This window comes from Doryrhamphus excisus, linkage group LG6, assembly GCF_037039965.1.
Source record: "Doryrhamphus excisus strain RoL-2023G ecotype Guam linkage group LG6, RoL_Dexc_Guam_v1.1, whole genome shotgun sequence".
NCBI lineage: Eukaryota > Metazoa > Chordata > Actinopteri > Syngnathiformes > Syngnathidae > Doryrhamphus > Doryrhamphus excisus.
Genome location: NC_136362.1, coordinates 10,875,223 through 10,895,717, shown reverse-complemented (window position 1 = coordinate 10,895,717; position 20,495 = coordinate 10,875,223). Strand labels below are relative to the sequence as shown.

Below are 20,495 nucleotides of genomic sequence, written 5' to 3'. Positions count from 1 at the left end.
TGGAGAACAGGGAGTGATGCAAGTGTTGTGCGTCGTTGGCCGTCCTTTTAAAGGCGAGCAAACGCTGTTGACTGATGTTTCCGGATCAGGCGAACGGTTTGGTGTCCTCATATTTGCATCATTTGGTGAGCTGTTTCGTGTCCTGGGCATTGTTGTACATTAAAGGTGACAACCCAGAAGAAAACACAAGCTAGGGGCTGTGATCATAAGAGGGGTGATGATCAGTAATGTCATATTAGTCCTTCCCGACCTTCATTCAGCCAACATTAATTGAATCTACCGCTTTCCGGAAACCGGTAGTCCGATTTCCTAACGTGCGAAACAACATCAGGGATGTGGCATGTGGCTATTTTTTTAAAAAAATATAATTTAACAAGAAAAGTGGAAAAAAATGCAAAAATTGAAAACTGTGCAGTTATAATATTAAGAGAAAAAAGTTGTAATCGAATGAGAAAATTTTTCATGGGAATATTTAACATCATAAAATCATAAAGAAATAAGTAAAAATAATCAGAATATGTGAAAAAATTAGCAAAATTCCTTTGGCAACAAAGTTAATATTACGAGAATAAAGTCGCAATATCATGGTAGTAAAGTCACAATTACAAGAGAAAAAATGTTGTTTTAGGTTCTAATTTTGTGAGAATAAAGTCAAAATATTACGAGAAAAAAATGTGCCAAAGTTGTATTTTACATTATTTCAGTAGTGTAAGGTAGAAAATATGAAAGAAAAATATATTTTAAATAATTTTATGAGGAAAAAAAACAAACTGCAATTTAAAAAAAAATGTTTGCAAAAAAGTATTACAAGATAATATATACATATTAATAATATATATAAATATTACAAGAATAAAGTCAGAATAGGATGAGGAAAAATAATGTCAATAGACATAAAATATACAAAAATAACCTACCGCAATTTTTTGAAGTTGAAATAATGAGCAGAGCAAAATGAAGCTGTCATGTTTGGAAAATTAAGTTGGGAAAATGGTTATAATTTCATAACAATAAAGTCAAAATATTAAAAGAAAAATCTAGTGAGGGACTGTTGGAATTTTACACGAATAACATTAATATCATGAGGAAATATAACATCATTTTAGTAGTGAAAAGTTGAAAATACTCACAAAAAAGTGTTCTTTTTTTTTATTGTAATGTTATGAGAAAAAGCCAAACAGCTAATTTGGGGAAAATTTGGTTGCAAAAAAAAGTTGTTACGAGAATAAAGTCAAAATATTATGGGAATAAATTTTATAACAACAAAATTGAAAAGTGTAACAATATCTAAAAAAACAATAGCAACATAAACAACACAAAAAAGGGTTGTTGAACATCAAAAAAAAAGTTTCCCGAAGAAAGTGAGCACAGATTGATTTATAACCACGGTAATGATAAATGTGCGTACACTGGACTCTTCAGTTTTTTAATAATTTAATGTAATTTTAATAAATTCCGACTCCTAGGAAATGCTGCTCATGTAAAACATCTCGGTATCAATTTTATGATTTGGGATTCAAGTCCATCGTCGAGAAGGATCATTTTTAACGACGACAGAAAGGTTTTGTGCAACTCAGTACATTAAAAATAATTTCTACATATATACATTTCATAACAGTCTTCACACCTACCTGATGATGTGGAAGACTGCCGATAGGAGGAGCTCATTGTAGATGGCCACCGCCATGTATCGCGGTTCGTGGAACGCCGAGTGAATTGTTCGGACGGCATAGCACAAGTAGACACCCCACAACAGGAACAGGAACTCCGCTGGGGAGAAAAAAAATGTTTATTGTTTATTGTCATCGTCAGTATGACATGTGGAGCTGCTGGAGTGTTCACAAGAAGCTTCGCAGGGTGCTTCCTTTTTGATGCGTAGCCTCAGTACAAATGTGTTCTCCCCGGTTGTCACAGCAACCAGCAGGCTCCCTCATTTCCTGGTCCTGCACACGCTGGATGCATGCAAATATGGAGGGATTGTTGTGTTTAACGTCAGTCATTCCGTTGACAGTGCCTGGTGTGTGTGTGTGTGTGTGATTCTCTCTTTCTTTCATCTGCCGAGCATCCTCAGCCCTCCTGACAGATGTTCTACTGTAGTTATTCAAGGAAGCAGTATTATATGCCATTGTAATACTTGGAAAAATGACTAGAACGAGTAGGCATCAGACACTGACACTCTGAGTGAGGTACAGTTGAATAACGTTTATGCAACGAGAATCGACACAACGGCTTCAAGAGAAAATCCCCAACTGTTCATGCTAAAATGGAAAACCACATCTGAAAGGGAAAGGGTAATGCGAGGCGATAATAGGCAGACTCACATGCCCAGATACCCAAGGTTATTTGAATCATGTGGAGGAGGCATGAGGCTAATAATCGTGATAAGCAATTCGGTGTGACATTAGAAATATATAATCAAGAGTTTCTTTAACAACTCTTGCATCAAACAATAAGCATTCGGAAACAGACATGGAACGAGTAGGCATCAGACACTGATACAAACTCTTAGTGAGGTACAGTTGAATAACATTTAAGCAAGGAGAATCAACACAACGGCTTCTAGAGAAAATTCCCAACGCATTCGGAAACTCGGTTACAAAAAAGAAACCACTGATGCACTAAATAACAGACATGGAACGAGTCAGCATCAGACACTGACACTGTGAGAGATGTAAAGAAAGACCCTAAAACAACTCTTATTGAGGTACTGTTGAATAAAACGTTTATGTAAGGAGACAAATCAACGCAAACCAAATAGCTAAAATGGAAAAACCACATCTGAAAGGGAAATTGTAATGCGAGGCGATGATAGGCAGACTCACATGCCCAGATACCCAAGGTTATTTGAATCAGATGGTAAGCATGTGGAGGACTTGTTTTGGAGGCATGAGGCTGATAATCATGATAAGCAATTCGGTGTGACATGAGAAATATATGATCAAAAGTTTCTTTAACAACTCTTGCATCAAACAATAAGCATTCGGAAACAGACATGGAACGAGTAGGCATCAGACACTGATACAAACTCTCAGTGAGGTACAGTTGAATAAAACGTTTATGCAAGGAGAATCAACACAACGGCTTCTAGAGAAAATTCCCGACTGTTCATGCTAAAATGGAAAACCACATCTGAAAGGGAAGGGGGTAATGCGAGGCGATGATAGGCAGACTCACATGCCGAGACACTCAAGGTTATTTGAATCAGATGTTAAGCATGTGGAGGACGTGTTTTGCTAGGTTGCAAACGGCAGTCTAGTGGTTACCGCGCAGACCTCACAGACCAGGGTTCAATTCCACCCTCCCTGTGTGGAGTTTGCATGTTCTCCCCGTGCATGCGTGGGTTTTCTCCGGGTACTCCGGTTTCCTCCCACATTCCAAAAACATGCTAGGTTAATTGGCGACTCCAAATTGTCCATAGGTATGAATGTGAGTGTGAATGGTTGTTTGTCTATAAGTGCCCTGTGATTGGCTGGCCACCAGTCCAGGGTGTACCCCGCCTCTCGCCCGAAGACAGCTGGGATAGGCTCCAGCACCCCCGCAACTCTCGTGAAGATAAGCAGTAAAAAATGAATGAATGGAGAAAACATGTGAAATGTATCTTTTCACAAAAAAATTTTTAGTCAGGAACTGATATTTTCCTGAAACTTATCAATGTTCTACTGCTGATTACTAAAGAACGGAAAAAGTTAGAAACAAAAAGCTTTTTTAGTCGGGAACTGATATTTTCCTGAAACTTACCAATGTTCTACTGCTGATTAATAAAGAACGGAAAAAGTTAGAAACAAAAAGCTTTTTTAGTCGGGAACTGATATTTTCCTGAAACTTACCAATGTTCTCCTGCTGATTAATAAAGAACGGAAAAAGTTAGAAACAAAAAGCTTTTTTTAGTCGGGAACTGATATTTTCCTGAAACTTACCAGTGTTCTACTGCTGATTACTAAAGAACAGAAACGGTTAGAAACAAAAAGCTTTTTTTAGTCGGGAACTGATATTTTCCTGAAACTTACCAATGTTCTACTGCTGATTACTAAAGAACAGAAACGGTTAGAAACAAAAAGCTTTTTGTAGTCGGGAACTGATATTTTCCTGAAACTTACCAATGTTCTACTGCTGATTAATAAAGAACGGAAAAAGTTAGAAACAAAAAGCTTTTTTTAGTCGGGAACTGATATTTTCCTGAAACTTACCAATGTTCCACTGCTGATTACTAAAGAACGGAAAAAGTTAGAAACAAAAAGCTTTTTTTAGTCGGGAACTGATATTTTCCTGAAACTTACCAATGTTCTACTGCTGATTACTAAAGAACGGAAAAAGTTAGAAACAAAAAGCTTTTTTTAGTCGGGAACTGATATTTTCCTGAAACTTACCAGTGTTCTACTGCTGATTACTAAAGAACAGAAACGGTTAGAAACAAAAAGTTTTTTTTAGTCGGGAACTGATATTTTCCTGAAACTTACCAATGTTCTACTGCTGATTAATAAAGAATGGAAAAAGTTAGAAACAAAAAGCTTTTTTCCGGGTACTCCGCTTTCCTCCCACATTCCAAAAACATGCTAGGTTAATTAGCGACTCCAAATTGTCCATAGGTATGAATGTGAGTGTGAATGGTTGTTTGTCTATATGTGCCCTGTGATTGGCTGGCCACCAGTCCAGGGTGTACCCCGCCTCTCGCCTGAAGACAGCTGGGATAGGCTCCAGCATCACCACCACCCTTGTGATGGGTGGATGGATGGACCTCTGATGGCTTCCTTCAATGGAACAATGGAGCTTGAGGTTGTGCAGGGGTGTCAAACGGTAGCCTGCTATATGAAGACGTTGCAGGGGGAACTTATGCATTACAATTGAGAACTTTGGTGGATAAATGGCAAGGGAAGTTTACAAAATTAGATCCTCTTTAAGATCTAAATTGATAGTTTGGACACTCTTTCCCTGAAATGTTACATAAAAACGCCAACTGACGAGTCGAAGCAACATGAACAGGAAGTGACTCACCAACAGCCATCATGTAGTCCCAGCGGTCTAACAGACACATCCGAAACTGCAGTCCTTCTGATGAGAAGCCAGCCGTGATTAAAGCCCGACCTAGCTCAGGGTTCTGGCACACCGCAGACGTCCAGGCCACCAGGAACCACAGCACCACCAGAAGAATCACTGTCAGCAGCCTGAGGACGTGCCAGCTCGTCATGTAGGGCGTTCTTTGGGCGGTGCGGGACAGGAACACCTTTAACACTCTGGAGGAAGAGAGAAGAGAAGATGTTTTTGTCCGTGTGTTCACACAATGGGATGAACGACTCCTTTATTGTTTTTGGTGGATGTTTTTTTGAATTAGCGTCATATATTTAGTGTTGAAGTGACAAATACTGGATTACCGCTTTAAGGAGGAATTAACTAACAAGAGAACGTGTTTTTTTTTTTTTTTTACAAACAAGACGGATTTAGCTAATTGGAATTTCCTCATGGGGCTTAGCTGGTAGAGGGAATTTATTTCCTGTGTAATTTCGTCTTTTCACTGCTTCCGCAAGACAATGTTGCATCTGTAAAGACAGAATTCAAACACATCAGCCAAAATTGATTGATTTTTTTTTTTGTGTGTCCCGTCCAGCTTTTTGGGGCAGATAGTATTGTTGATGGAATGGAATGGCCTTTATTGTCATTATACAAGATGTACAACGAGATTGGAGAGCTTCTCCTTTCAGTGCAGTAGTCAAGTTTAAACAAAAAAAAAAGTATATAAAAGTAGAGTAAAAAAGACAATTTAACAAGATATATACAATATATGCAAAATATACACATAGTATTGCAAAGGAGCATATGCAGGAACAGATATATTAATTTTAGTGCAATGATAAATGGGTCATAGTGCAAATAATGACTGGTGTATACAGATGAATAAAGTCACATATGAGTGTATTGTAACGGGTTGTTAAATAAATGTATTTTTAAATTTTTAAATTTTTAAATTTTTAAATTTTTTAATTTTTAAATTTTTTAATTTTTTAATTTTTTAATTTTTAAATTTTTTAATTTTTTAATTTTTTAATTTTTTAATTTTTTAATTTTTTAATTTTTTAATTTTTTAATTTTTTAATTCATTCATTTTCTACTGCTTATCCTCACGAGGATCGCAGGGGGGTGCTGGAGCCTATCCCAGCTGTCTTTGGGCGAGAGGCGAGGTACACCCTGGACTGGTCACCATCCAATCACAAGGCACATATAGACAAACAACCATTCACACTCACATTCAAACCTATGGACAATTTGGAGTCGCTAATTAACCTAGCATGTTTTTGGAATGTGGGAGGAAACCGGAGTACCCGGAGAAAACCCACGCATGCACGGGGAGAACATGCAAACTCCACACAGAGATGGCCGAGGGTGGGATTGAAATCGGGTCTCCTAGCTGTGAAGTCTGCGCGCTAAGCACTCGACAGCCCTGGTTAACATCATCAATCAATCATTAAAACCAAAACGGACTCTAACCAAAGCAAATTCTCGCATTGAAAATAATGTAAATCCAATTAATTTGTTCCAGACACCCAAAAATTAATTACAAATGACGGATGGGCAACTTTTAGCATCATTTTTGTTGGTGCTAGCCTGTTTTTGGAATGTGGAAGGAAACTCATGCATGCACGGGGAGAACATGCAAACTCCACAAAGAGATGGCCGAGGGTAGAATTGAACCCTGGTCTCCTAGCTGTGAGGCCTGTGCGCTAACCACTCAACTGCCGTGCAGCCCACTATGAAATTTTATTTGCCGTTATTTTATGTTTTTGTTATGTGAATTTGGAGCGGCCGGACTGGAGCAAGAAGAAACACAGACAAGTAGAAGAAGAGAAAGGGTGTGGGTGTGTGGGTGGGGGGGGGCAGTAGAGAGAGAGAGAGAGACAAAAACAGCAGCAACAAGAATTCCCATGACAACAACAGTGACAAACAGGACTGCATCAGTTAAATGTCAATGATGGCTAAGGGTCACAATGGATTCCATATTTCCAATACCGGAGATGAAATGCCATATGGACTTGGAGATATGATCAGATACTCCATGCAGACAGTCAGAGTCTCCCCACCCCCCACCCCCCCACTAGAATATAAAATCGGTACATTTGCCAGGAGAACACTCTGACCGCCTTGACCTCCCTCGACTGTCTTCAAGACGCATGCACAGGAAGTGTGTGTCTGAGCACCAGCTTCATCTGGCAGCAGCAGATAGACATGATGTGAAATTTAAATGTGATGCTTGGTGATGCGTGTGTGTGTGTGTGTGTGTGTGTGTGTGTGAGTGTGTGTGTGTGTAGACCAAGGAGAACTGGTGAAACGGAAAAAAACTTGTACGCTTAAGTACGTTTACTCTTTTGGGGGGAGCTTGAAGTCAACATTTTAAACACGGCTCTTATGATGATCTAATCTGGATCTAGTTCTGGTTTATTCCACCAAGATGCAGGAAGTGAACAAATGTAACAGTTACTGATTGTAAAAGTACCAGATGGAGGGGTAGGATTTAATAAGCTTTGCTTCTTCCTACTCCTTTTGGACATGTGGAACTGGGAACTGATTATGAAAGTAAAGTAAAGTAAAATGCTTAAACTATATTAGGAAAGCAGGAAGTGAACAAATGTAACAGTTACTGATTGTAAAAGTACCAGATGAAGGGGTAGGATTTAATAAGCTTTGCTTCTTCCTACTCCTTTTGGACATGTGGAACTGTGAACTGATTATGAAAGTAAAGTAAAGTAAAGTAAAATGCTTAAACTATATTAGGAAAGCAGGAAGTGAACAAATGTAACAGTTACTGATTGTAAAAGTATCAGATGAAGGGGTAGGATTTAATAAGCTTTGCTTCTTCCTACTCCTTTTGGACATGTGGAACTGGGAACTGTTTATAAAAGTAAAGTAAAGTAAAGTAAAATGCTTAAACTATATTAGGAAAGCAGGAAGTGAACAAATGTAACAGTTACTGATTGTAAAAGTACCAGATGGAGGGGTAGGATTTAATAAGCTTTGCTTCTTCCTACTCCTTTTGGACATGTGGAACTGGGAACTGATTATGAAAGTAAAGTAAAGTAAAATGCTTAAACTATATTAGGAAAGCAGGAAGTGAACAAATGTAACAGTTACTTGATTGTAACTTTTGTAATTTTTGGACATGTGGAACTGTGAACTGACTAAAGTAAAGTAAAGTAAAATTCAATTCAATTAAATAAAACATAATAAAATAAAATAAAATAAAAAATATATAATACTTACTTATAAACTAAAACTATATTAGGAAATTAAGTAAAGTAAAGTAAAGTAAAATGTAATAAAATGTAATAAAATGTAATAAAATGTAATAAAATGTAATAAAATAAAATATAATACTTAAACTATATATGTTTAAGACCAAAGACAAGCTGGAGTGTTTATTTCTCACAGCTGGCTGGGGGAACACCTTGGTGGAAAACAGGCTTACCTGTACAGTTTAAGGATGATGGTGCCGTACATGATGGCGAAACCCAACAGGCGTACCCATCGCAGCAGGATACAGCGGAACACACTGGGGTGGAAGTACAGTATCATCACCTGCAAGGGGGGATACATATTATATATTACATCCAATTGAAATCAACAAGACAGAAATAATTTGAATGGCATGGGAGAATCTGTCACTGGATGTTCTGAACTCCTATTTCCTGTTGACAGGAAAGGATGCTATTTATCTCAACTGTACATGACTTCATTGTTTCCCACATTCATTCATTTTTTACTGCTTTTCCTCATGAGGGTCGCGGGGGTGCTGGAGCCTATCCCAGCTATCTATCTTGGGACGAGAGGCAGGGTACACCCAGCCAATCACAGTGCACATATAGACAAACAACCATTCACACTCACATTCATACCTATGGACAATTTGGAGTCGCTAATTAACCTAGCATGTTTTTGGAATGTGGGCCAGTATTTCCTTGTCCTCCTCGTGTCACGGGGTATGCCGGAGCCTATCCCACCTGACTTCGGGCGAGCTGCGGGGTACACGATGGATAGTCGCCTGTCAATTGCGGGGCACATATAGACAAGACACTCACATTCATACCTATGGACAATTTAGTCGTGTTGCTGCTGGATGTTCACAGTATCAGAGTGTAACCTAGCGTGTTTTTGGAATGTGGGAGGAAACCGAAGTACTTGGAAAAAACCCGGGAGAACATGAAAACTCCACACAGAGGGTGGAATTGAACTCGGGTCTCTTAGCTGTGAGGTCTGCGTGCTAATCACTCAACCACCGTGCAGCTCTGTTTATTTATTTGATGTGTCCCGACACAAATACAGTATATTTGGACCACCACAGATAAATCTGGCACTTCCTGTTCACACTAACAGGCAAATTTTAAATTGCAAGAAAAATAAAAAAAAATTACATTTCCCCATACCTACCGACCTAACAAACACATTATAATGGGACCGCCTGCGTAGCTTATGGATTCAACTCCATGGCTTAAATATGAATACTTATAATGAAAACAACACTCATTTAAAGCACAAACGAGTCAAGACTTAATAAACAGCCCTTTATCTAAAATACCTTCAGGCCCGTTTAATCAATCATAACCACACAAGCCACCGAATTCTACCTAATTAATGCGTTGCTCGGCTCATCCCTATGCAGCAAAATCTCTCTGGAACTGAAGTGAAAAGAAGAAGCAGTGTCATTATTCTTGTTTGATGTCGTATTCATTGCTTTTTAATGGAGGAACAGATAAAATCCCTCCATTAAGTAGGAATTTAGTAGCGTAGATAAAGGTTTCAAGTGTATTACTAACACACTCAATGATTCTTATTATACTGGCCTGGTTGGAGTTACACGGAAGCCATCTTTAATACATCGGGAATATTTATTATCCATTCTTTTTCCTGTGCCGTTTGTCTTCAGGGTCGGCGCTGCAAGCTGGAGCCTATCCCAGATGATTTTGGGTAAAATATGTAAACACGGCAACACAAAGAAAGACTATTATATCGTCTACAATGTTTTCAGTAGGTAGCAACACACAGCTGCAGATATCTGCTGGAGAGGAACACGGCATAAAGAGAAAGGTAGCCATTCAATGCTGCAGCTTATGTTGTGTTGCAAACAGCCCCTTTAAATATAAGATAGTATTGGAGACATTTGGGTCCCAAAGCTGCATCTCGTGACCTAAAAGTGGGTCGCCGAAACATTTTCAGTGGGTCACAAACAGAAATACGATCATCCCTCGCTACATTGGGGTTCGAACATGGCTTCTTCAACAATTTTTTTCAAAGATGTGTTACTTATTAAGTGATTGCCGGCTAATGCTAGCTTTGCCAGTAGAGTTGCTGAGAGTTAGCATAGTTAGCGTTGTGTCTATGTAATGTCTTATTTATGTTTAAGATGTTATTAATATGCCAAATATATTGGTTATTACAAGTCTAAAAAGGCGAGTGGTTAGCGCGTAGATCTCCCAGCTAGGAGACCAGGGTTCAATTCCACCCTGTGTGGAGTTTGCATGTTCTCCCCGTGCATGCGTGGGTTTTCTCCGGGTACTCCGGTTTCCTCCCACATTCCAAAAACATGCTAGGTTAATTAGCGACTCCAAATTGTCCATAGGTATGAATGTGAGTGTGAATGGTTGTTTGTCTATATGTGCCCTGGGATTGGCTGGCGACCAGTCCAGGGTGTACCCCGCCTCTCGCCCGAAGACAGCTGGGATAGGCTCCAGCAACCCCCGTGACCCTTGTGAGAAAAATCGGTTGAAAATGAATGAATCAACAGGTCTAAAAGTAACTATAGGGGTGCTATTTCATGTCTAGAGGGCTCTAATAATTCTTAAAAACATTTTTAAAATCTTAACCAGGTTGTCGAAATTCACAGAAATTCACTTATCAAGGGTCGGTTCTGGAACAAATTAACTGCGATAAACGAGGGATGACTGTAATGTAATGACCAGAGGTCCGTGAATGCACCTCACTTTCCGCCATAAGATATTTGAGAAGTGTTCAAAATTGCAAAAACAGTTAAGAAATCCAGGTCTGGTAGTAGAGTTGCTGAGAGTTAGCATAGTTAGCGATGTGTCTATGTAATGTCTTATTTATGTTTAAGATGTTATTAATATAGATATAATATTATAATAAATAATAATAATAACAATGTGGACAATAAATAGATGACATCAAATATGAAAAACAATGTACAGCGTAAACAGTAATTTGTACAAATAACAAATATATTGGTTATTACAAGTCTAAAAGTGACTATAGGGGTGCTATTTCATGTCTAGAGGGCTCTAATAATTCTTTAAAAAAAATTTAAATCTTAACCAGGTTTTCTATGTCGTAATTCACAGAAATTCACTTATCAAGGGTCGGTTCTGGAACAAATTAACTGCAATAAACAAGGGACGACGTAATGTAATGACCAGACGTCCGTGAATGCACCTCACTTTCCGCCATAAGATATTTGAGGATTGTCCAAATTAATCTTCTGGTCAATGGAGAGTACAAAGTTTGTTTTTTATAATCGAAAAGAGGTTATAGCGGACTTGAACGTCATTGGCCTTTCTGTTTTTTCAAGTTGATGTTCCTATTATGGTTCAGGTTATAATTCAAACCCCGGTTTGATCCCCGACTGATGCGCTCACATTTTTATTTACTTTCTTTCACACTTCCTCTACCGTCTGGCTTCTATCCAATTCACACAAAAGGATTGTGACACAAACAGGAAGTCTCCAGTAAGTGGCAATCACAGGAAGAATGGACTCCCCACCTCTTGCGCTCCCTCGCTTCTCCGTCATCCCCTCCTTCATACATACTGTGTGTCATGTCAGATTGTAAACATGCTCCACTTGCCGCTCTTTCATTTGCCACATATTACAGGTGTGTCCAAACTGTGGCACAGAGGCTATTTGCAGACAAAGGCCTCCAGCAAAATATAATATAACAACAAAAAACAACAGCAAAAGTGGAAAAATCCGCAGTCGTTTTACAATAATTTGAAAAAACTAATCTAATCTAAGTTATTTTTACAAGAATAGAATTTTTAAAAGTTGTAATATTACCAGAAAATACAAAAAAATTAGGCTGTGGAAACGTTATGTCATGAGAATAAAGTCAAAATATTATGGAAATAATAATAAAAATTACCAAAAAATTATTACAAAAAATAATAATACATTTTATTTGTATAGCGCTTTTCAGAGTACTCAAAGATGCTTTACAGTAAAGAAAAAAAAAGTGTAAAAGATACATTAAAATACAATATCCATACAATCATACATTCATTCGATGGAGAAAATAAAGTCCTAATTATGAGAAAAACATTTTCAAGGAAAAGTTGAAATAGTTGGAAAATTAAATAAATCTACATAATAAAAAAAAACAGCTGTAAATTTACAAGAATAAAGTCAAAATATAAAAAAAATAATAAAATTTAAAAAGTTGTAATTTTATCTACACAGTAATCCACACAGTGTTATTATTTCAACCCCTATTTGCTTCTTTTTATATTTTCCCTCACAGGAAGTGAGTGTCATGTAAAAATTATGACTTGAATATGAATTATTAGTGACAGACATGTAGAAAGCGGCCGCTCTGCTTCTTCCTACTCCTTTTCAGACATGCCGAGTCTTTGCAAATGTTCCCACGCGATGTCGTACGACCAAAAAGACACCAATACGGATCCAAGAGGAGCATAAAAGCCAGATGAGAACAATAAAAGTTCAATATTTACATTTTATTTGTATAGCGCTTTTCAGAGTACTCAAAGATGCTTTACAGTAGAGAAAAAAATAATAATAGAGTAAAAGATGCATTAAAATACAATATTCATACATTCATTCGATGGAGAAAATAAAGTCCTAATTATGAGAAAAACATTTACAAGGAGAAATTTGAAATAGTTAGAAAATTAAATAAATCTACATAAATCAAATAAAACAGCTGTAATTTTACAAGAATAAAGTCAAAATATATCAAAAAAATAAAATGTAAAAAGTTGTAATTTTATCTACGCAGTAATTCTCATTTATTTCTTTTTATATTTTCCCTCACAGGAAGTGAGTGTCATGTAAAAATTATGACTTGAATATGAATTATTAGTGACAGACATGTAGAAAGTGGCCGCTCTGCTTCTTCCTACTCCTTTTCAAATGTTCCCACGCGATGTCGTACGACCAAAAAGACACCAATACGAGTCCAAGAGGAGCATAAAAGCCAGATGAGAACAATAAAAGTTCAATATTTACATTTTATTTGTATAGCGCTTTTCAGAGTACTCAAAGATGCTTTACAGTAGAGAAAAAAATAATAATAGAGTAAAAGATGCATTAAAATACAATATCCATACATTCGTTCGATGGAGAAAATAAAGTCCTAATTATGAGAAAAACATTTACAAGGAGAAATTTGAAATAGTTAGAAAATTAAATAAATCTACATAAATCAAATAAAACAGCTGTAATTTTACAAGAATAAAGTCAAAATATATCAAAAAAATAAAATGTAAAAAGTTGTAATTTTATCTACGCAGTAATTCTCATTTATTTCTTTTTATATTTTCCCTCACAGGAAGTGAGTGTCATGTAATAGTTATGACTTGAATATGAATTATTAGTGACAGACATGTAGAAAGTGGCCGCTCTGCTTCTTCCTACTCCTTTTCAAATGAAGGGTTAGAAAAATTAAATAAATCTACATAAATCAAATAAAACAGCTGTAATTTTACAAGAATAAAGTCAAAATATATCCAAAAAATAAAATGTAAAAAGTTGTAATTTTATCTACGCAGTAATTCTCATTTATTTCTTTTTATATTTTCCCTCACAGGAAGTGAGTGTCATGTAAAAATTATGACTTGAATATGAATTATTAGTGACAGACATGTAGAAAGTGGCCGCTCTGCTTCTTCCTACTCCTTTTCAAATGTTCCCACGCGATGTCGTACGACCAAAAAGACACCAATACGGATCCAAGAGGAGCATAAAAGCCAGATGAGAACAATAAAAGTTCAATATTTACATTTTATTTGTATAGCGCTTTTCAGAGTACTCAAACATGCTTTACAGTAGAGAAAAAAATAATAATAGAGTAAAAGATGCATTAAAATACAATATCCATACATTAATTCGATGGAGAAAATAAAGTCCTAATTATGAGAAAAACATTTACAAGGAGAAATTTGAAATAGTTAGAAAATTAAATAAATCTACATAAATCAAATAAAACAGCTGTAATTTTACAAGAATAAAGTCAAAATATATCAAAAAAAAAAAATGTAAAAAGTTGTAATTTTATCTACACAGTAATCTACATTTATTTCAACCCCTATTTGCTTCTTTTTATATTTTCCCTCACAGGAAGTGAGTGTCATGTAAAAATTATGACTTGAATATGAATTATTAGTGACAGACATGTAGAAAGTGGCCGCTCTGCTTCTTCCTACTCCTTTTCAAATGTTCCCACGCGATGTCGTACGACCAAAAAGACACCAATACGGATCCAAGAGGAGCATAAAAGCCAGATGAGAACAATAAAAGTTCAATATTTACATTTTATTTGTATAGCGCTTTTCAGAGTACTCAAAGATGCTTTACAGTAGAGAAAAAAATAATAATAGAGTAAAAGATGCATTAAAATACAATATCCATACATTCATTCGATGGAGAAAATAAAGTCCTAATTATGAGAAAAACATTTACAAGGAGAAATTTGAAATAGTTAGAAAATTAAATAAATCTACATAAATCAAATAAAACAGCTGTAATTTTACAAGAATAAAGTCAAAATATATCAAAAAAATAAAATGTAAAAAGTTGTAATTTTATCTACGCAGTAATTCTCATTTATTTCTTTTTATATTTTCCCTCACAGGATGTGAGTGTCATGTAAAAATTATGACTTGAATATGAATTATTAGTGACAGACATGTAGAAAGTGGCCGCTCTGCTTCTTCCTACTCCTTTTCAAATGTTCCCACGCGATGTCGTACGACCAAAAAGACACCAATACGGATCCAAGAGGATCATAAAAGCCAGATGAGAACAATAAAAGCTCCATATTTACATCTCTCATCTCTTTCTGTCTCCACAGACACCACATCCACTCTTCCAGACTTCCTATCTACACCCCACTCCAGCAACAAATCACCTTTACCAATTGGAAAAGCGTAAGTAGGCCAGCCTGTTTCTCACACCCACGTACGCCAACACGAGCATCCACGCAACCACAACCGCAAATGTTCCCTATCATGCAGACGTGTCACGGCACGGGCCTCTCCCCCTGATGCTAGCTACATCGAATTACCAAGTCACAGGGGGACTACGTATATATGCCATAAAAAAGACACATCACCCAAAAGGGGACGGTGACCCCTTCCTTGGTTTTCATCCAAGCCTCCTCCATCAATTAATCAGCAGATGTACAGTATTTTTAAAACAAGCGGTGCTAGAACGAGATGGACTGTTTAAAAATGCATGCAGCGCCCAGGACGGAGCAGCTGCACCGTGTTTGGTGGCGGCGGAAAGGAAGTAAACTGTATCTTAGACCGTATGGTACTTGGAATGGCAGACATGAAGAGGGGAAGAATAAGAGGAGAGAACCTGCAGGGAACAAGAGGCATACTTAAAAAGGTAGCAAGATAATAAGGAAGTGCGGTAAAAATAAAAAAAATAATAAAAAAAAATAATAAAAAAAAAAAAAGAGAGGGAGACACCCTCCTGTGTGTGCACATGGATATGCGAGAGGAGCTATTTTTGGTGCAACTGGGGAGCAGAGAGGATGAATGCAAACTCCAATCCTCTGTCACGTGAAGGAAAAACTTCTTCAGAAGAACTAAAATGCCAGGTGCTTTGTGTCGTTCACAAGATAACGCTCCCGCAACGGTGGTGGTGGTGGTGGGTGGGGGGGGGTCGGAATGCTTATTTGCTCAACACTGGATAGATTTTATTCCCGTCTATTCCTCTGGTTGCATTGCTACAGTATTTTTTTAATGAACATCAGGCTTCATTCAATTATTCATTTTCTACCGCTTATCCTCACGAGGGTCGCGGTATGGTGCTGGAGCCTATCCCAGCTGTCTTCAGGGCGAGAGGCGGGGTCGCCAGCCAATCACAGGGCACATATAGACAAACAACCATTCACACTCACATTCATACCTATGGACAATTTGGAGTCGCTAATTAACCTAGCATGTTTTTGGAATGTGGGAGGAAACCGGAGTACCCGGAGAAAACCCACACATGCACGGGGAGAACATGCAAACTCCACACAGAGATGGCCGAGGGTGGAATTGAACCCTGGTCTCCTAGCTGTGAGGTCTCCGCGCTAACCACTAGACCGCCGTGCCGCCATCAGGCTTCAACTATTCAATATATGTAGTGTGATATGTGGGTCATTACAGCTGTAGCTGTAGAACAGGGGTGGGTAAACTACAACCCGGGGGCCACTTCTGGCCCGCCAAGTGTTTAAATACGGCCTGTACTTTCCAAAGTATTTCATTAAAGTTAACATATAACCTGGCATCATGGTTTGAGGCAACGTTTTGATAGTTTAAGTAGCTTATTTTTTTTAATCAATTTGGTTATTTATGAGGGCGGTCGAGTGGTTAGCATGCAGACCTCACAGCTAGGAGACCCAAGTTCAATGCCATCATCTCTGTGTGGAGTTTGCATGTTCTCCCTGTGCATGTGAGGGTTTTCTCCGGGTACTCTGGTTTCCTCCCACATTCCAAAAACATGCTAGGTTAATTAGCGACTCCAAATTGTCCATAGGTATGAATGTGAGTGTGAATGGTTGTTTGTCTATATGTGCCCTGTGATTGGCTGGTGTTTTCTTGATTGGCTTTGTTTTCTTTATCTTTTTCCTGTATCATTTTAATTTATCACGAGGGTCACGAGTGGGGGGGGGCTGGAGCTAATCCCAGCTGTCTTCGGGCGAGAGGCGGGGTACACCCTGGACTGGTGGCCAGCCAATCACAGGGCACATATAGACAAACAACCATTCACACTCACATTCATAGAGGTGTTTTCGTGAGATATGGAAACGTGTCTTGTTCGCAAATGATAATAAATTAATTAATAATAAATAAATGAATGACTCACAACTTGCCAAAACAACAGCCATATATTGCCGCCGCAAGGCATGCTGGGTAGCTTGTGGTACTCTTTCCGCCATTAAAATATGTTGAGGGAGTCAAAGTACACAAGGAGAAGTTAACATAATCTTGATATCTACTATTCACGGTTCATATTGTTGCAGCTGGATTACCCAGCATGCCTTGCGGGCATTTAGAAATGACAATTTTAGGTCCTGTGTCATGTTTAGCGTTGAGTTGTTGATTTATGTGACGCGTTAACTTGCCGTGGATGTGTTGTGTTTCTGTTTTGTTGCACCGTGAGTAAGTGTGTCATTCTGTTTGATGCCACCTATACATACACGGCCCCGCCACCATACATAAGTCAAATGTAAAATGTATGACACTTTAAAATAAGAGAAATAAAATATATAATACATAAAATATATATAATAAATAAATAATTATTATATAAATAAATAGAGAATCATGTACTTACAGGGAAGTACAGCAGTAACGCCCCAAACAGCATTGCTTCCAGCAGAATGAATCCAGATGTGCGGATGCTCTGTACATGAGGAAAGATAATATCATATTACATAATAATGTAGTATCATAATAATATCATATTACAATATAAGACATATATTACAGTAAGCCAAATGCCTCCCTTGCTCACGGTGCAACCAAAAATAACACAGTTAACTCATGTGGAACACACAGTGTGGGTATTGAATTAGAGACTTACACATGAATATACGTAAATACAAAACACTGAAATTTTATACAAATATGTAACCCGCAAGACATGCTGAGAAGCCCAAGGGATGATATTGGACATCCTTACTATATTAATTTATAGCCCACAGAGCATGCTGGCAATATTAGCAGATAATATCAAAGGGATGATGTTATTGGACATCCTTACTATATTCATTTGTAGCCCACAGAACATGCTGGGTAACTTCCTGTTTGGGGAGCGTGCCCACATACTAGATATGAACCAACATCATATTTTGAATGGCAATATTAGCAGATAATACCAAAGGGATGATATTATTGGACATCCTTACTATATTTATTTATAACCCACAGAGCATGCTGGGTAACTTCCTGTTGGGGGAGTGTGCACACATAGATATGAACCGAAATCATATTTTGAATGGCAATATTAGCAGATAATATTAAAGGGATGATATTATTGGACATCCTTACTATATTCATTTATTACCCACAGAGCATGCTGGGTAACTTCCTGTTAGGAGAGTGCGCCCACATAAATATGAACGGATATCATATTTTGAATGGGAATATTTGCAGATAATACCAAAGGGATGATATTATTAGACATCCGTACTATATTCATTTGTAGCCCACAGAACATGCTGGGTAACTTCCTGTTTGGGTAGCGTGCCCACATACTAGATATGAACCAATATCATATTTTGAATGGCAATATTAGCAGATAATAGTGAAGGGATGATATTATTAGACATCCTTACTATATTCATTTGTAGCCCACAGAACATGCTGGGTAACTTCCTGTTTGGGGAGCGTGCCCACATACTAGATATGAACCAATATCATATTTTGAATGGCAATATTAGCAGATAATAGTGAAGGGATGATATTATTAGACATCCTTACTATATTCATTTATAGCCCACAGAGCATGCTAGGTAACTTCCTGTTTGGGGAGCGTGCCCACATACTAGATATGAACCAACATCATATTTTGAATGGCAATATTAGCAGATAATACCAAAGGGATGATATTATTGGACATCCATACTATATTTATTTATAGCCCACAGAGCATGCTGGGTAACTTCCTGTTGGGGCAGTGCGCCCACACAGATATGAACAGATATCATATTTTGATTGGCAATATTAGCAGATGATATTAAAGGGATGATATTATTGCACATAATTACAATATTCATTTATAACCCACAGAGCATGCTGGGTAACTTCCTGTTGGGGGAGTGTGTGCATGGGCTTCCCAGGATGTCTTGCAGGTTTTCATTTGTACAAAATGGTGGTTAGTTTATACGTATCTATTAGATGTGCATAATTTGTGTCTTCCACATGTCTTACTTGTTTTTTTTTGTTGCACTGTGAGTGAGGGACCAACGTAGGCCAAATGAGATGTTTTTTTCTTCCATAAATGGAATAATTATGGATGTTATATAAGGTTTCTCACATACAAATGCAGGGTGACATCCACCTACACTATAACAGTTATCCTGTGACATGGAGCAACAGCCCTTATCTCCTTACCTTATTTCTTCTGAAGTGGTAAACCGCCACCATACTGGCCAAGTCCAGCACCATGCACAGACCCTGGAAGGAGGCCACAGCCAGCCTCAGCCCGCCGTCCTCCTGGGCGAGGCAGGGCGTGTTGTCTCTGCAGTCCGGACAACCCTCGCGGCAAGGAAGGCACTTAACGGAAACATCGGAAGTGTCGTCTCTGTGAGAGTCCCGCTCCTTACCTGAGAACAGGATGGGGGGGTCATCACACGTCGGAATATTAATGAGTTCATACAACGATACAAGGTTTTTTTTATTTAATTAGATTGAGGCTGCACGGCGGTCGTGTGGTTAGCGCGCAGACCTCACAGCTAGGAGACCAGGGTTCAATTCCACCCTCGGCCATCTCTGTGTGGAGTTTGCATGTTCTCCCCGTGCATGCGTGGGTTTTCTCCGGGTATTCCGGTTTTCCTCCCACATTTCCAAAAACATGCTAGGTTAATTAGCAACTTCAAATTGTCCATACGTATGAATGTGAGTGTGAATGGTTGTTTGTCTATATGTGCCCTGTGATTGGCTGGCCACCAGTCCAGGGTGTACCCCGCCTCTCACCCAAAGACAGCTGGGATAGGCTCCACCACCCCCCGCGACCCTCGTGAGGATAAGCGGTAGAAAATTAAGGAATAAATTTTTAAATTTTTAAATTTTTAAATTTTTAAATTTTTAAATTTTTAAATTTTTAAATTTTTAAATTTTTAAATTTTTAAATTTTTAAATTTTTAAATTTTTAAATTTTTGAATTTTGACATTTTGACATTTTGACATTTTTTAATGTTTTCATTTAAAAAAAAATTTTTTTAATTTTTTTGTCCCATACCGAAGTGTATCTGTTTATGTTTATGTCTATACGTATGTGCCCTGTGATTGGCTGGCCACCAGTCCAGGGTGTACCCTGCCTCTCGCCCAAAGACAGCTGGGATAGGCTCCAGCACCCCCCGCGACCCTCATTAGGATAACTGGTAGAAAATTAATAAATGAATGACTAATTAGATTGGAGTGTCGCTTTTATCTGCTAAGTAGATCAATTTAGATTAATTAGCTTCAATGGGTAAGAACTCAGCAGTCCGATAAATCAAAATATGGCTGCAATGATAACAACACAAAGTCTTTAATTAGTGAGATTAGGGAA

The 20,495-nt window shown here is 37.8% G+C and overlaps 1 protein-coding gene across 1 annotated transcript in view; it reads right to left on the bottom strand.

Moving 5' to 3' along the window:
* Nucleotides 1-20,495, bottom strand: part of gpr158b (G protein-coupled receptor 158b) — a 62,371-nt gene that overhangs the window by 9,271 nt on the left and 32,605 nt on the right. The window contains exons 4-8 of the mRNA XM_058066781.2: nucleotides 19,337-19,548; nucleotides 17,556-17,624; nucleotides 8,453-8,562; nucleotides 4,993-5,231; nucleotides 1,632-1,770 (exon numbers count right to left, since the gene is read on the bottom strand). Of these exons, the coding sequence (XP_057922764.2) occupies nucleotides 1,632-1,770; nucleotides 4,993-5,231; nucleotides 8,453-8,562; nucleotides 17,556-17,624; nucleotides 19,337-19,548 (769 nt within the window). The remainder of the gene's footprint in view (nucleotides 1-1,631; nucleotides 1,771-4,992; nucleotides 5,232-8,452; nucleotides 8,563-17,555; nucleotides 17,625-19,336; nucleotides 19,549-20,495) is intronic.